The 15,539-nt window shown below is 36.9% G+C and overlaps 4 protein-coding genes across 32 annotated transcripts in view; 3 read left to right on the top strand and 1 right to left on the bottom strand.

The window, feature by feature from the left end:
• Positions 1-15,539, bottom strand: part of LOC127881760 (protein pigeon-like) — a 238,277-nt gene that overhangs the window by 98,964 nt on the left and 123,774 nt on the right. The gene's annotated exons all lie outside the window — the stretch shown is intronic.
• The window catches only part of LOC127881772 (uncharacterized), a 78,335-nt gene that overhangs the window by 738 nt on the left and 62,058 nt on the right, over positions 1-15,539 (top strand). For 2 of the 3 annotated variants that reach the window (XR_008050267.1, XR_008050266.1), the window contains exons 2-3: positions 4,986-6,160; positions 7,707-8,671. Coding sequence is in view for 1 of the 3 variants with exons in the window: in XM_052429912.1 (XP_052285872.1) it covers positions 4,986-6,160; positions 7,707-8,059 (1,528 nt within the window). In the remaining 2 variants the exon portion in view is untranslated. Of the gene's footprint in view, positions 1-4,985; positions 6,161-7,706; positions 8,846-15,539 lie in introns of those variants that run through there. The other variant, XM_052429912.1, reaches the window with a different exon arrangement.
• LOC127881786 (uncharacterized) overlaps positions 1-15,539 on the top strand; it is a 163,763-nt gene that overhangs the window by 87,441 nt on the left and 60,783 nt on the right. The window contains exon 4 of one of the 3 annotated variants that reach the window (XR_008050269.1): positions 15,147-15,490. The exons of 1 other annotated variant lie outside the window; for it this stretch is intronic. The gene's annotated coding sequence lies outside the window, so the exon portion shown is untranslated. Of the gene's footprint in view, positions 1-8,832; positions 9,891-15,146; positions 15,491-15,539 lie in introns of those variants that run through there. One more of the 3 variants, XR_008050271.1, reaches the window with a different exon arrangement.
• LOC127881766 (beta-hexosaminidase-like) overlaps positions 1-15,539 on the top strand; it is a 193,682-nt gene that overhangs the window by 130,551 nt on the left and 47,592 nt on the right. The gene's annotated exons all lie outside the window — the stretch shown is intronic.

Raw genomic sequence — 15,539 nt, 5'->3', positions numbered from 1 at the left:
TTGGTAATTTGGTTTATACATACATAATTAGTGAAATGACTAAAACGTCTGAGGTGAGCTTTTGTAATGGCTTTTTGGGTCAGCATTTGACACTAGAGGCCACAGTAAAAGATTAATCTCGAGTTTCATCAAAATATTCGTCCCATTGATATCTTGACAAAGTTTGAAACGGAATCTCTTGGTATCATATACTCTTGAGGCCTAATATTTATAGCAAAGTCTTCATTAAACTAGAACATTTATTCCAATGATATCTCTGCAGTTTAAAACTGGGTCAAGTGGGACCTAGGTCACAACGTCAAATTTAAGAACAAGAGGGCCTGAAAGGCCCAAAGTCGCTCACCTGAGATAACAAGATATTATTGGGACAAATCTTCTGACCAAGTTTCATGAAGATCGGAAAATAAATGTGGCCTCTGGAGTGTTAACAAGGTTTTACTATAGCCATATAAGGAAAAATACCCCACCCCATGGAAGCCATTTTTGAAGCAAACATAATTTATATTCAAACTCATCCAAGATATCATTGAGACCAATCTTCTGACCAAATTTCATGAAGATTGGACAATAAATGTGGCTTCTTCAGTGTTAACAAGGTTTTACTTTAGCCATATATAGCCATATAAGGAAAAATGCCCCGCCCCTGGTGGCCATGTTTTTAAAGCAACCAAAACCATTTTCGAACTCATCCAAGATATTATTGGGACAAACCTTCTTACCAAGTTTCATGATGATCGGAAAATAAATGTGACCTCTAGAGTGTTAACAAGGTTTTACTATAGCCATATAAGGAAAATAGCCCCGCCCCGTGGTGGCCATGTTTTTCAACCAACTGGCATCATATTTTAACTTGTCAAAGATATTATTGGGATGAATCTTCTGACCGAGTTTCATGAAGATCGGACTTTAAATGTGGCCTCTAGAGAGTTAACAAGATTTTACTATAGCCTAATAAAGCCATATAAAGAAAAATGCCCCGCCCCTTGGCAGCCATGTTTTTCAAGCAAACGTAACCAATTTCAAACTCGTGCAAGATATCATTAAGACAAATATTCTGACCATATTTCATCAAGATTGGACAATAAATGTGGCCTCTAGAGTGTTAACAAGGTTTTACTATAGCCATATAAGGAAAAATGCCACGCCCCATGGCAGCCATGTTTTTCAAGCAACGGTTACCATTGTTTTTAATCATCCATGAAATCATTGGGACAAATCTTCTGAGCAAGTTTTATGAAGATCGGAAAATAAATGTGGCCTCTAGAGTGTTAACAAAGTTTTACTATAGCCATATAAAGAAAAATGCCCCGCCCCCTGGCGGCAATGTTTTTAAACCAACCGGCATCATTTTCAAACTCGTCCAAGACATTATTGAGACAAATCTTCTGACCAAGTTTCATGAAGATTGGACAATAAATGTGGCCTCTAGAGTGTTAACAAGATTTTACTATAGCAATATAAAGACATATAAGGAAAAATGCCCCGCCCCTTGGCAGCCATGTTTTTCAATCAAAGGTTACCATTTTTGAACTCATCCAAGATATTATTAGGACAAATCTTCTCAGCAAGTTTCATGATGATCAGAAAATAAATGTAGCCTCTAGAGTGTTAACAAGGTTTTACTATAGCCATATTAGGAAATCTGCCCCGCCCCCCTGGCGGCCATGTTTTTCAACCAACCAGCATCATTTTCGAACTCGTTCAAGATATTATTGGGATGAATCTTCTGACCAAGTCTCATGAAGATCAGACAATAAATGTAGCCTCTAAAGTGTTAACAAGATTTTACTATTGCCATATATAGCCATAAAAGGAAAAATGCCACGCCCCTTGGCAGCCATGTTTTTCAAGCAAACGTTACTATTTTCGAACTCTTCTAAGATATTTTTGAGACCAATCTTCTGACCAAATTTCATGAAGATTGGACAATAAATGTGGATTCTAGAGTGTTAACAAGGCAAATGTTGATGCCGCACAACGCACGACAGACAAAAAGCGATCACAAAAGCTCACCATGAGCACGTTGTGCTCAGGTGAGCTCAAAAGCATGTGAACACTGATGAGTCTACATTTGCTACTTTATCATAATGAAACTCGGTCTGAATATTTATCTTAATATTTATCTAAAAGGCCGAGTTAGATGTAGGGTCATTAAAGGTAAAAACCAAGGTCATTCTGTCAAATAAACAAAAAAGCTTGTTAACCTTTGAGGCTTCATTTATTGTCCAATCATCATGAAACGTGTTTAGAACAATTATGTCTATAATTTCTCAGCTCAGTTTGAAACTGGGTCATGCAGAAACAAACACTGGGTCACAAGGTCAAATTAAAGAAAAACCTTGTGAACACTGTAGAGACCACATTTATTGACCAATCTTCATGAAAATAATTATATAACTTATTCCATTAATAACTCATATAAGTTTCGAAACTGGGAAACATGAAAAACTAGGTCATTAGGTCAAATTAAAGAAAAAGCTTGTTAAAAATCTGGAGGCCACTTTTATCTATATGACGCTTGGATATCTGGGATGAGTTTGAAACTGGTTCTTGTGGCATACAAAACGTGGTCACTAGGTTATAATACAAGAAAAAAGCTTGTTAACACTCAGAGTGAGCATTTATTATTTGTGAATCTTCAATGAACTATTTCAGAACATTTGTCCATATTCAAAACATGGTTACATTGGGTAAAAGACTTTGTCATGTTGTCAAATTAAGGAAGAAACTTGAGAACACACTAGAGGGAACATTCCTTGATCTATGTTAATTAAACTTCATCAGAAATTTGCCCCAATGATATCTAATGTGATTTCAAAAGAGGGTCATGTGGGGTTAAAAACTTGGTCAACATGACAAATTAAACAAGAGGGCCAAGATGGCCCTAGTTCGCTCACCTGAGAGGAGTCGGTTCAATTAATCTTTAACAAATGTCAAAGTTTCATGATCCTAGGCATAAGCGTTCTTGACTATCATCCAGAAACCATTTTACTATTTCAGGTCACCTTGACCTTGACCTCTGACCTAGTGACCTGAAAATCCATAGGGGTCATTTTCGAGTCATGATCAATGTACCTATGAAGTTTCATGATCCTAGGCATAAGCATTCTTGAGTTATCATCTTGAAACCATTTTACAATTTTGGGTCACTGTGACCTTGACCTTTGACCTAGTGATCTAAAAATCAATAGGGGTCATCTACAAGTCATGATCAATGTACCTATGAAATTTCATGATCCTAGGCCAAAGCGTTCTTGAGTTATCATACGGAAACCATTTTACTATTTCGGGTCATCGTGACCTTGCCATTTTACCTAGTGACTTGAAAATCAATAGGGGTCATCTACGAGTCATGATCAATGTATCTATGAAGTTTCATGATCCTAGGCATAAGCGTTCTTGAGTCATCATCCGGAAACCATTTTACTGCTTTGGGTCACCGCAACCTTGACTTTCGACCTAGTGACCTGAAAATCAATACGGGTCATCTGCGAGTAATGATCAATGTATCTATGAAGTTTCATGATTCTAGGCATAAGTGTTCTTGAGTTATCATCCGGCAACCATTTTACTATTTCGGGTCATCGTGACCTTGACCTTTGACCTAGTGACCTGAAAATCAATAGGGGTCATCTGCGAGTCATGATCAATGTACGTTTGAAGGTTCATGATCCTTGGCATAAGTGCTCTTGAGTTATCATCCGGTAACCATCTGGTGGGCGGACGTACCGACATGAGCAAAACAATATACCCCCTCTTCTTCGAAAGGGGGGGGGGGCATAATAAGAATACTGGCCCCCCTCCCAGCAGCCATGTTATTCAACTGACCGGAACCATTTTTGAACTCAACTCTCGTTTCAAGGAAGCAAATGTTCTGAGCAAATTTCATGAAAATTGGGCAAAAAATGTGACTTCTACTGTGTTCACATGTTTTCACTATATACATATAGAGAAAAATGCCCCGCCCACTGGCGGACATGTTTTTGCACCGATCCCGACCATTTTCAAACTCGTCCGAGATATCAATAAAACCAATGTTTTGACCAATTTTCATGATGATTGGGCAAAAATTGTGACTTCTAGAGTGTCTACAAGGTTTCTCTATAGCCAAATAGGGAAAATTGCCACTATATACATATGGAGAAAAATGCCCCGCCCACTGGCGGCCATGTTTTTTCACCGAACTCGATAATTTTCGAACTCGTCCGAGACATCAATTGAACCAATGTTTTGACCAGCTTTCATGATGATTGGGCAAAAATTGTGACTTATAGAGTGTTTACAAGGTTTCTCTATAGCAAAAATAAGGAAAACTGCCCCGCCCACTGGCAGCCATGTTTTTCAACGGATCGGAACCACTTTTGAAGTCAACCAAGATATCATTAAATCAAACATTTTGACACAGATACATGAAGATTAGACATGAAATGTGACTTCTACAGTGTTTACAAGGTTTTTCTTTTTTTTGACCTAGTGACATAGTTTTTGACCCAGCACAATCCAGTTTTGAACTCGGCCAAGATTTCATTGGGACAAAGCTTCTGACCAAGTTTCATGAAGATGTGACAAGAAATGTGGCCTCTAGAGTGTTTACGAGCAAATGTTTACGGACGGACGGATGGACATACGACGGACAAAGACCGGTCACAAAAGCTCACCTGAGCAATCAGGTGAGCTAAAAACTGTTTGTGTACACTCTAGCACCACATTTATTTTCCAATCATCTTGGCATAATTAGAAACTTGGTCATTTAGGGTCAAACACTAGATAAAAAAATTTCCATTATATCTGGACTGATTATGAAAATGATTGTGGATTGTTTGAAAACATGGCTGCCAGGTGTTGGGCAGTTTTCCTTACAGAAGTCTTAAGTGAAACCTTGTGAACACTACATGCTCAGAACAGTTTAGTTCCTTAGGGTTTTAGAGAGTGCCTGAGGGCTGTTGGTCCTATTTTTTTTTTATATCCTTGATATTTTCTTTCAGAAAATGCAAAACAATTGCGATTAACTCAGCCAAGATACATGCAGATGACGTACATCAACTGTCTGTGAAGCTTCGGATCAATATGAGAAAATTGAAGCAGCTTCAGTGGTGCTGTGAGTCTGAAATCCAGGATCTGAAGAGTTCATACCAGAGGAGGCAAGAAATCATGGTACGAACAATGAATAACAAAATTAATTCCACTCTGGACAAAATTGCAAGGGGCACTCTAAAGAAAACTCGTAAAGTTGAACAAATAAAAATCCTTAGATTAATGCGATCCACTTTGGATGATGTAGAGAATACTACTATCAATGAAACAAAAAGGACACTGTTAAGTCTTGAAGCTTCTCTTGTGACTGGTGTTGAAACCTGCATCCGTCATTATCCTGAATTGAAACTACTCCATGAACTCCTTCTGTACAGCAGTGATAAGGACAAGAAGAAACTCTGCTTTATAGTCAGCAGAAAATGCATTGACAAAATACAACAAGTTGAATCATACCTATATGAGAACAGAGATAAACTTGAATGTGCCATATTAAAGCAGACTAAACAAGACACAATGGAGTACTTGTCCAAAGTGTCAGGTCTGGGAAGGCTGGTAGAGAGTATGAAGGCTAACACTGACATTGAACAGTGCTTGTCTAAACTGGCGGGTCTTGCGAGAATTGTATCGCGTTACTTATCCCATGTGTTCACTGTCCAGGGGAAGTCAGAGCACAATGTGCACCTATCAAGTGATTCAGACACATGCTGCATCACAGCAATGTGTATTCTCCCAAGTGGACAGGTCCTGGTAGCAGACGAAAATAATTATAAAGTCAAGCTGCTGAACGAGCAGTACCGGGTGGTGGATCACTTGGTGTATGTCACGCTGATGGTTCACCGTTATTTGAAGGACATGTGTATGATCACACCCAGGGAGGTAGCAGTGGCTGTAAATGGTTACAAAACTGACAGCTGGAAAATACTTGATATAGGCACCAGTGTGGTCCAGTTTATCACAGTCACCCAGAGCAAGCTTGAGCTTGTTCAAGGCAGAAATCTTCAGTTACAACATGACTGTACAGGTATTGCCCACCACCAAGGTGAACTGTTTATCTGCTCGGGTCGGGAACTGTACAAGTACTCTCTGAATGGGAAAATGATCAGTAAACTGTACCTGGATAGATCAAGTGAGTAATCATGTATCGTTGGCTGTCACTACCTGCCACATGTCACACTTTCTGTCTCATTTTTGTGGTTGTCAAATTACCGTGCAAGTTACATGTTTTATAAACAAGATCACCGCATAACGGGTGCCAACGCTCGACTGCGGGTGCATTTTTTAATTAATGAAAGCTTGTTAGAATATGTTTTTTTAGAGGTCACAGTGACCTTGACCTTTAACCTAGTTGCACAAATATGGGTTTTGCGTGAAGAACTCATCAAGGTGCAGCTACATATGAAGTTTCAAAAGTGGAAGCACTTTGATTTTAGAGCCGATGTTCAAATCTTGACAAAATGTTAAGGTTTTAGCACGACGCGAACGGCGGACACGACACAACGACGGACATGACACGACGAGCTGGCTATGACAATACCTCGGGTTTTCTCCAAAAACAGCCGAGCTAATAAAATTATTACAACAACTGTATTAAAGTTAAAATCTTTAACATTTTTGAAGAATTCTGAAATGTTGTGTACATGTATGTATTTATAATGATTCACTTTTAGCTATATGTTTTTGTAAATGATAAAGAAGATGAGTTATATAGACAAATTTCAATATGAGTTGCATTGAAACATAATTGTCAGTTATAAACACGTACAACAAACACAACCACAGCAATAATATCAAACATGTTTATATATTAAATATGTCTGCTGATATGACAGTTTCACTTGTATGTCAATAAATTGTGATGCTATGTTCACATATGAAAGCTATTATTGCTGCCAGGGATACAGTTACAACAGCTTACACATTCATGTGTACATAGTCATTGTTCTGTTTCCATAATTTTGCCTCACCTCATTTTTAAAGGGACCTTTTCACGTTTTTGAAAATTGACAAATTAAAAAAAAAATCAGATCACAAATTTTCATTGTAGTTTTGATATTTGTGAGGAAACAGTAAAACTGAACATTTACCATGCTCTAAGATAATCGATTATATGCATCTTTTAAGGATTGAAAAACCTGAAAATTATAAAGCGTTGCAACGCGAAATGATTGAATAATTTGAAGAGTTCTGTTTATGTCGTTATATTTTGTGACACTACGAAGATTGCTTATATAAAATACATCACTCATTGTATGACCACGGATGGCCGAGTCGTCTAAGCAGACTTTCACTCCAGGCATCAGAGGTTCGAGCCAAGTTGATGGTTACCTTTTTTTTGCTTTCTTTAATCTACTCTTATTTTTTTTACTGAAGCTTTTTTGATCCAATGTTTACATTTATCAATAAAAAGCATTAAATGACTAATTTCAATACATGCCAAAGTCTGTGAAAAGGTCCCTTTAACTCACCAATCGAATATCAACATGCCTATCTTTACCCAATAAACAGATACTTCATGTCCTATTTATTATGCTGGATTTTATGTTAATATTTAAGATGTTTATTATTGCCTATTTATAACAACAAATATGTAACACAAAATCGATGCATTCTTTTTATTTAAATTAGTAACCAACTTCAGTAATTCAATATATTGATGTTACTCTGTTTTGCAGTAGACAGGTGTGCTGTGAGTCCCACAGGAGACAAGCTGTACATATTCAACCTCCTCCAGCAAAAGCTCGTCACCCTGACCAGGGATGGGACACTCCTGGCTACATTTACACACCCAGACTTAAAGACCATACGGGATGTACACGTGACCCCTGCAGGCCAGGTGCTGCTGATCTGTGGAAGGATGTCACCCAATATACTACAGATTGACAGTGAGGGTAGAAGCAAGCTGGCCACTCTGGTTATAGGGAGGGATGTAATGTGCTCCCAACTGTCAGTCTGCTACAGCAGCACCACATCTTCCATTATTGTGGGAATGTTGAGGAACAACATCCTGGTGTTCAGAGTGGTATAGTGTGAACATGTATATAATGGTTGTTGTAATATGTTATTTTGATTACAATTGCAATGTGATGTTGTGTATAAGAACTTGTATATTGAAATATGTTCATAGATCAGTCAACTCCAAAATCAATGTAAATTAATGTCCCAAGAATAATAATGATTTCACAATAACCTACATAAACTTGTTAGCTAACCAAACAGTTTTACCAAAACTAGGTTTAGGTAATTATGAGTCAGAGTTTTTTATCTGATTTTGGGGAAAGGGCCTGGCCTTTTTTAGGAGAAAAACAAATCGTGTGAACGCCAGATTTTGTGGAAAAATAAGGAAAGTCTTAAACAATAAATTTAACATATTTTAATGTTTTTAAAAACAAATTCAAGGCAACTGATAATTTAATTATGCATGTTTTTCTATTTTCTACACTAGATCAGGTTAACTTGTATATTAAATTAAAGGTTTCCAAAAAAAGAAAAAAAATAATTATTTTTTTTTAGATATCAGTGTTTTGGGGAAAATCGCTGTAAGAGGGGAAAAGTACGTCTAGGGGAAAGGGCCGATATTCGGCGCGTCTCAAAGAAGGAAAAAACCTGATGACAGTAACTGGAAACAAACCTATATTAGGTTGGATGTGTAAATGGCTGTTCATATAATTTCCACACAAACTCTAAGTGGCAAAACTGAGCTTTGGCCAGTAATATGGTGGGATAATATCTAATCTATTCAACCTGATCCATTTTGCAAACAAATAAATTTATCATGTACCATTATGTGCCTTTCCACAGGTGTTTGAAGCGTGACCAATTCACTGAAATACTATCAATATGTCATAAAACATCATTTTTCATCACTTAAACCACACAAAAAATATTATATAATATATATTATATCAGAATTTTGTTTGGTCAAAGTGATGAAAAATGTCACATATTGATGATGTTTGAGTGAATTGGCCATGCACTCAACCCTAGCTGTGTGCCTCACTATAATTGTGAATGAATGTCAATGTGAGGTCAATTTTAGCAACCAATAATTTGCCAAACTCATAAATGAACCTTGCTCTTGGAAAATGGAGTACATGCATGTGCATAAAAAGTCATTTCAGATTAGCCTCTACAGTCCACACAGGCTAATCAGTGACAACACTTTCTGCTTGTATTGTTGTTTTTCTTTCAAAGGAAGTCTCTTTTTAGCAAAAATCCAGTTTAGACAGAAAGTGTCGTCCCTATTCAGACTGTACAGGCTAATCTAAGACGACACTACTCAGCGCATTACGCCCTGATTTGACCACACGAGGCTCAAATAAACTTAACAGTTTAGTACTTCACAATATGAATGAATGAATATCAGTGTAAGGTATATGTTGGCAACCATAAGTACGCCCAACGTTTACATGCAGAATAACAGCCCCTAATGGTGGTACATTTGCGTTTTTTCAATGTAGTTAATACGACGTTGTCCGTTGAGAATTTCTATATAACTGGTATATGGGTGGAAATACTAAACATGACTTTTATAATCTGATAAGCAAAACAGATAATGATACACTATTGAAATTATGTTTGTATTTGTATCATGTTTTGAACAAAATTTAATAAGCTGATATATGTTTGTATGTGTATCATGTTTTGAACATAATTTAATAAGCTGATATATTTTAAATGTAACATGAACACAATGTAATACGTTGATATATTTTATAATTATGATGATGTTTTCGCAACTACAAACATGTGTTATCTTTTGTGTCAAATACTTTGTATTTTATGCCTTTATTTGGGCCAACGTCCTTTATTTACTTAACCCTTTGCATGCTGGGAAATTTGTCGTCTGCTTAAATGTAGTCTGCTGAATTTCTTAAATTAGCATTTTTTTCGAATTTTTTCAAAGTATACTATCAGAATAGCAAACAGTTTGGATCCTGATGAGACGCCACATTCTGTGGTGTCTCATCTGTATCCAAACTATTCAAAAGTCTTCAAAATTCGGTTCCAGCACTGAAAGAATTAATAAACTGAGTTGAATTTGAACTTGCCTGTGATAAGATTAGCCATGAAGTTCCCAGTGAGCGGTACAATGCCATGGCGCACATACTGCAGGAACATCCTGCGTGAACAATATCAAATGTGCAGTCAAGGCAAAGATACAAACACGCACAATTTACTGGTACAACATACAGACCAGAGGGCCTGTATTCACCAACAAATTCTAAGACTTAAGAATAAAGAAAGACTTAGTACGAAGAAAAATACGCCCAGTATTTGAATATATCCAGTCTACCAATGGTGATTTTGCCATAAACAAAACTTTCTTCATTAAGAATGATGTAGAGAAGGGTGATTAAAGCCAAGTTTAACTCAGAACAAGGGCTGTTTGTAAAACATGCATGCCCCCCATATGGGCTCTCAGTTGTAGTGACAGCCAGTTTGAAAATATGTTTTTGTCACTGTGACCTTGACCTTTGACCTAGTGACCTGAAAATCAATAGGGGTCATCTGCGTGTCATGATCAATGTACCTATGAAGTTTCATGATCCTAGCCATAAGCTTTCCTGAGTTATCATCGGGAAACCATTTTACTATTTCGGGTCACTGTGACCTTGACCTTTGACCTAGTGACCTGAAAATCAATAGGGGTCATCTGCCAGTCATGATCAATGTACCAATCAAGTTTCATGATCCTAGGCATAAGCGTTCTTGAGTTATCATCCGGAAACCATTTTACTATTTCGGGTCAACGTGACCTTGACCTTTGACCTAGTGACATGAAAATCAATAGGGGTCATCTGTGAGTCATGATCAATGTACCTATGAAATGTCATGATCCTAGGCATAAGCGTTCTTGAGTTATCATCCGGAAACCATTTTACTATTTCGAGTCACCGTGATCTTGACCTTTGACCTAGTGACCTCAAAATCAATAGGGTTCATCTGCGAGTCATGATCAATATACCTATGAAGTTTCATGATCCTAGGCCTAAGCGTTCTTAAGTTATCATCCGGAAACCATCTGGTGGACGGACCGACGGACATACGGACGGACCGACATGTGCAAAACAATATACCCCCTCTTTTTCGAAGGGGGGCATAAAAAGTTATTGCCAATGTTAAAGTTTTCGGACGGACGGACTGATGGACAGTTGAACTGGGGGCATAAAAACGGGGACACAAGGTCGAATTAAAAAAACAACTTGTGAACACTTTAGAGAACACATTTATTGACCAATCTTCTTGAAAATAAGTTGGTTACTTGGGGTAAAATCTAGGTCATTAGTTCAAATTAAAGCTTGTTAATACTCTGGGGGCCACTTTTATCTTCATGAAACTTGGATGTCTTGGACGAGTTTGAAACTGATTCTTGTGGCATAAACAAACAAGGTCACTAGGTTATAATACAAAAAAAGCTTGTTGACACTATAGAATGAGCATTAATTACGTGTGAAACTTCATTAAACTTGGTCAGAACATTTGTCCATATTCAAAGCATGTACACCTGGGGTCAAAGACTTTGTCACTTGGTCAAATTAAGGAAGAATCTTGAGAACACACTAGAGGGAACATTCCTTGATCTTTGTTTATTAAACTTCATCAGAAATTTGCCCCAATGATATCTAATGTGATTTCAAAAGAGGGTCATGTGGGGTCAAAAACTTGGTCAACATGACAAATTAAAGAAACTGTTTGTGTACACTCTAGAGGACACATTTATTTTCCAACTATCTCGGCATAATTAGAAACTGGGTCATTTAGGGTCAAACACTAGATAAAAAATTTCCATGATATCTGGGCTGATTTTGGAAATTATTGTGGTTTGTTCGAAAACATGGCTGCCAGGTGTTGGGCAGTTTTCCTGACACAAGTCTTTAGTGAAACCTTGTGAACACTACATGCTCAGAACAGTTTAGTTCCTTAGGGTCTCAGAGAGTGCCTTAGGGCTGTTGGTCCTCTTTTTTTATTATTTTATCCTTGATATTTTCTTTCAGAAAATGCAAAAAAAATGCCCTTAACTCAGCCAAGATACATGCAGATGACGTACATCAACTGTCTGTGAAGCTTCGGATCAATATGAGAAAATTGAAGCAGCTTCAGTGGTGCTGTGAGTCTGAAATCCAGGATCTGAAGAGTTCATACCAGAGGCAAGAACTCATGGTACAAACAATGAATAACAAAATTAATTCCACTCTGGACAAAATTGCGAGGAGCTCTTTAAAGAAAACTCCTAAAGTTGAACAAACAAAAATCCGTAGATTAATGCGTTACACTTTGGATGATGTAGAGAATACTACTATGAATGAAACAAAAAGTACACTGTTAAGTCTTGAAGCTTCTCTTGTGACTGGTGTTGAAACCTGCATCCGTCATTATCCTGAATTGAAACTACTCCATGAACTCCTTCTGTACAGCAGTGATAAGAACAAGAAGAAACTCTGCTTTATAGTCAGCAAAAAATGCATTGACAAAATACAACAAGTTGAAGCATACCTATATGAGAACAGTGTTTAACTTGAATGTGCCATATTAAGGCAGACTATACAAGACACAATGCAGTACTTGTCCAAAGTGTCAGGTCTGGGAAGGCTGGTAGAGAGTATGAAGGCTAACACTGACATTGAACAGTACTTGTCTAAACTGTCGGGTCTTGTGAGAATTGTATGGCGTCACAATAACCATGTGTTCACTGTCCAGGGGAAGTCTGAGCACAATGTGCGCCTATCAAATGATTCAGACACATGCATCATCGAAGCAATGTGTATTCTCCCAAGTGGACAGGTCCTTGTAGTAGACAGAAATAATAGAAAATTCAAGCTGCTGAACGAGCAATACCGGGTGGTGGATCACTTGGTGTATGTGACGCTGATGAGTCACTATTATGTGAATCACATGTGCATGATAACACCCAGGGAGGTAGCAATGGCTGTATATGGTGATAAAGACACCAGTATGGTCCAGTTTATCACAGTCACCCAGAGCAAGCTTGAGCTTGTTCGAGGCAGAAATCTTCAGTTACAACATGACTGTACAGGTATTGCCCACCACCAAGGTGAACTGTTTATCTGCTCGGGTTTGGTACTGTACAATTTCTTTCTGAATGGGAAAATGATCAGTAAACTGTACCAGGATAGATCATGTGAGTAATCATGTTTCTTTGGCCGCACTACCTGCCACATGTCACACTTTCTGTCTCATTTTTGTGGTTATCAAATTACCATGCAAGTCATATGTTTTATAAATAAAATTATTAAAAAACACTGTACTACAGTTATAATCTTCAACATTTTTGTAGCTCCGAATTTGAAGAATTCTGAAATTTTATGTAAATGTATGTATTTATAATTATTTACTTTTAGCTACATGTTTTTTGTAAATGGTGAAGAACAAGAGTTATATAGAAAAAATTGAATATTAGTTGCTTTGAAACATAATTGTCAGTTATAAACACTTACAACAAACACAACCACAGCAATAATATCATACATGTTGATGTATGAAATATGTCTGCTGATATGACAGTTTCACTTGTATGTCAATAAATTGTGATGCTATATGTGACACATATGAAAGCTATTATTGCTTGATACTGTTACAACAGATAACATATTCATGTGTACATAGTCATTGTTCTGTTTCCATAATTTTGCCTCACCTCATTTTTGAAGGGACCTTTTCATGTTTTGGAAAATTGACAAAATTTAAAAAAAAATCAGATATACAAATTTTCTTTGTAGTGATGATATTTGTGAGGAAACAGTAATACTGAACATTAATCATGCTCTAAAATATTGATTATATTAATCTTTTAACGATTTAAAGACCTGAAAATTACAAAGTGTTGCAACGTGAAACGATTGAATAATTTAGAGAGTTCTGTTGTTTCCGTTATATTTTGTGACACTACATGGATTGCTTATATTGAGTATAAAATACATCACTCTTTGTAGTGATGATATTTGTGAGGAAACAGTATTACTGAACATTTACAATGCTCTAAAATATCGATTATATTAATCTTTAAACGATTTAAATACCTGAAAATTACAAAGTGTTGCAATGTGAAACGATTGAATAATTTGGAGAGTTCTGTTGTTTCCGTTAAATTTTGTGACACTACATGGATTGCTTATATTGAGTATAAAATACATCACTCATTGTATGACCACAGACGGCAGAGTGGTCTAAGCATTAGACTTTTACTCCAGGGATCAGAGGTTCGAGCCCAGTTGAATGGTACCTTTTTTTTCTTTCTTTAATCTACTCTTGTCTTTTACTGGAGCTTTTTAGATCCAATGTTTACATTTATCAATATAAAGCATTTAATGACAAACTTCAATACATGCCAAAGTCTGTGAAAAGGTCCCTTTAACTCACCAATCGCATATCAACATGCCTATCTTTTACCCAATAAACAGATACTTCATGTACTATTCATTATTCCGGATTTTATGTTAATATTTAAGATATTTATTATTACCTATTTATAACAACACATATGTGACACAAAATCGATGCATTCTGTTTATTAAAATTAGTAAGCAACTTCAGTAATTCAATATATTGATGTTTCTCTGTTTTGCAGTAGACAGGTGTGCTGTGAGTCCCACAGGAGACAAGCTGTACATAATCAGCCGCCTAGAGCAAAAGCTCGTTACCCTGGCCAGGGATGGGACACTCCTGGCTACATTAACATACCCAGAGTTCCCAGAGGATGTACACGTGACCCCTGAATGCCAGGTGCTGATCTGTGGATGGCCGTCGAACACTATACTACAGATAGACAGTGAGGGTAGAAGCAAGCTGGCCACTCTGGTTACAGGGAGGGATCGAGTGCACTCCCCACTGTCAGTCTACTACAGCAGCATCACATCTTCCATTATTGTGGGAATGTGGATGAACAACAACATCCTGGTGTTCAGAGTGGAATAGTGTGAACATGTATATAATGGTTGTTGTAATATGTTATTTAGATTACATTTGCAATGTGATGTTGTGTATAAGAACTTGTATATTGACATATGTTCATAGATCAGTCAACTCCAAAATCAATGAAAATGAATGTCCCAAGAATAATAATGATTTCACAATAACCTACACACACTTTGCAGGTAATTATGAGTCAAAGTTTTTTATCTGATTTTGGGGAAAGGGCCTGGCCTTTTTTGAGGAGAACAACAAATCGCGTGAACGCCGGATTTTGTGGAAAAATAAGGAGTCTTAAAAAATAAATTTAACATATTTTAATGTTTTTAAAACAAATTCAAGGCAACTGATAATTTAATTATGCATTTTTTTCTATTTTCTACACTAGATCAGGTTAACTTGTATATTAAATTAAAGGTTTCCAAAAAAAGAAACAAATATTCATTTTTTTAGATATCAGTGTTTTGGGGAAAATCGCTGTAAGAGGGGAAAAGTACGTCTAGGGAAAAGGGCCGATATTCGGCGCGTCTCAAAGAAGGAAAAAAACTGATGACAGTTACTGAAAACAAACCTTTATT

The sequence above is a fragment of the Dreissena polymorpha genome, chromosome 5 (assembly GCF_020536995.1).
Source record: "Dreissena polymorpha isolate Duluth1 chromosome 5, UMN_Dpol_1.0, whole genome shotgun sequence".
Lineage (NCBI taxonomy): Eukaryota > Metazoa > Mollusca > Bivalvia > Myida > Dreissenidae > Dreissena > Dreissena polymorpha.
Note: the sequence above shows the minus strand (reverse complement) of the source record. Positions and strands in the feature narration are given on the sequence as shown.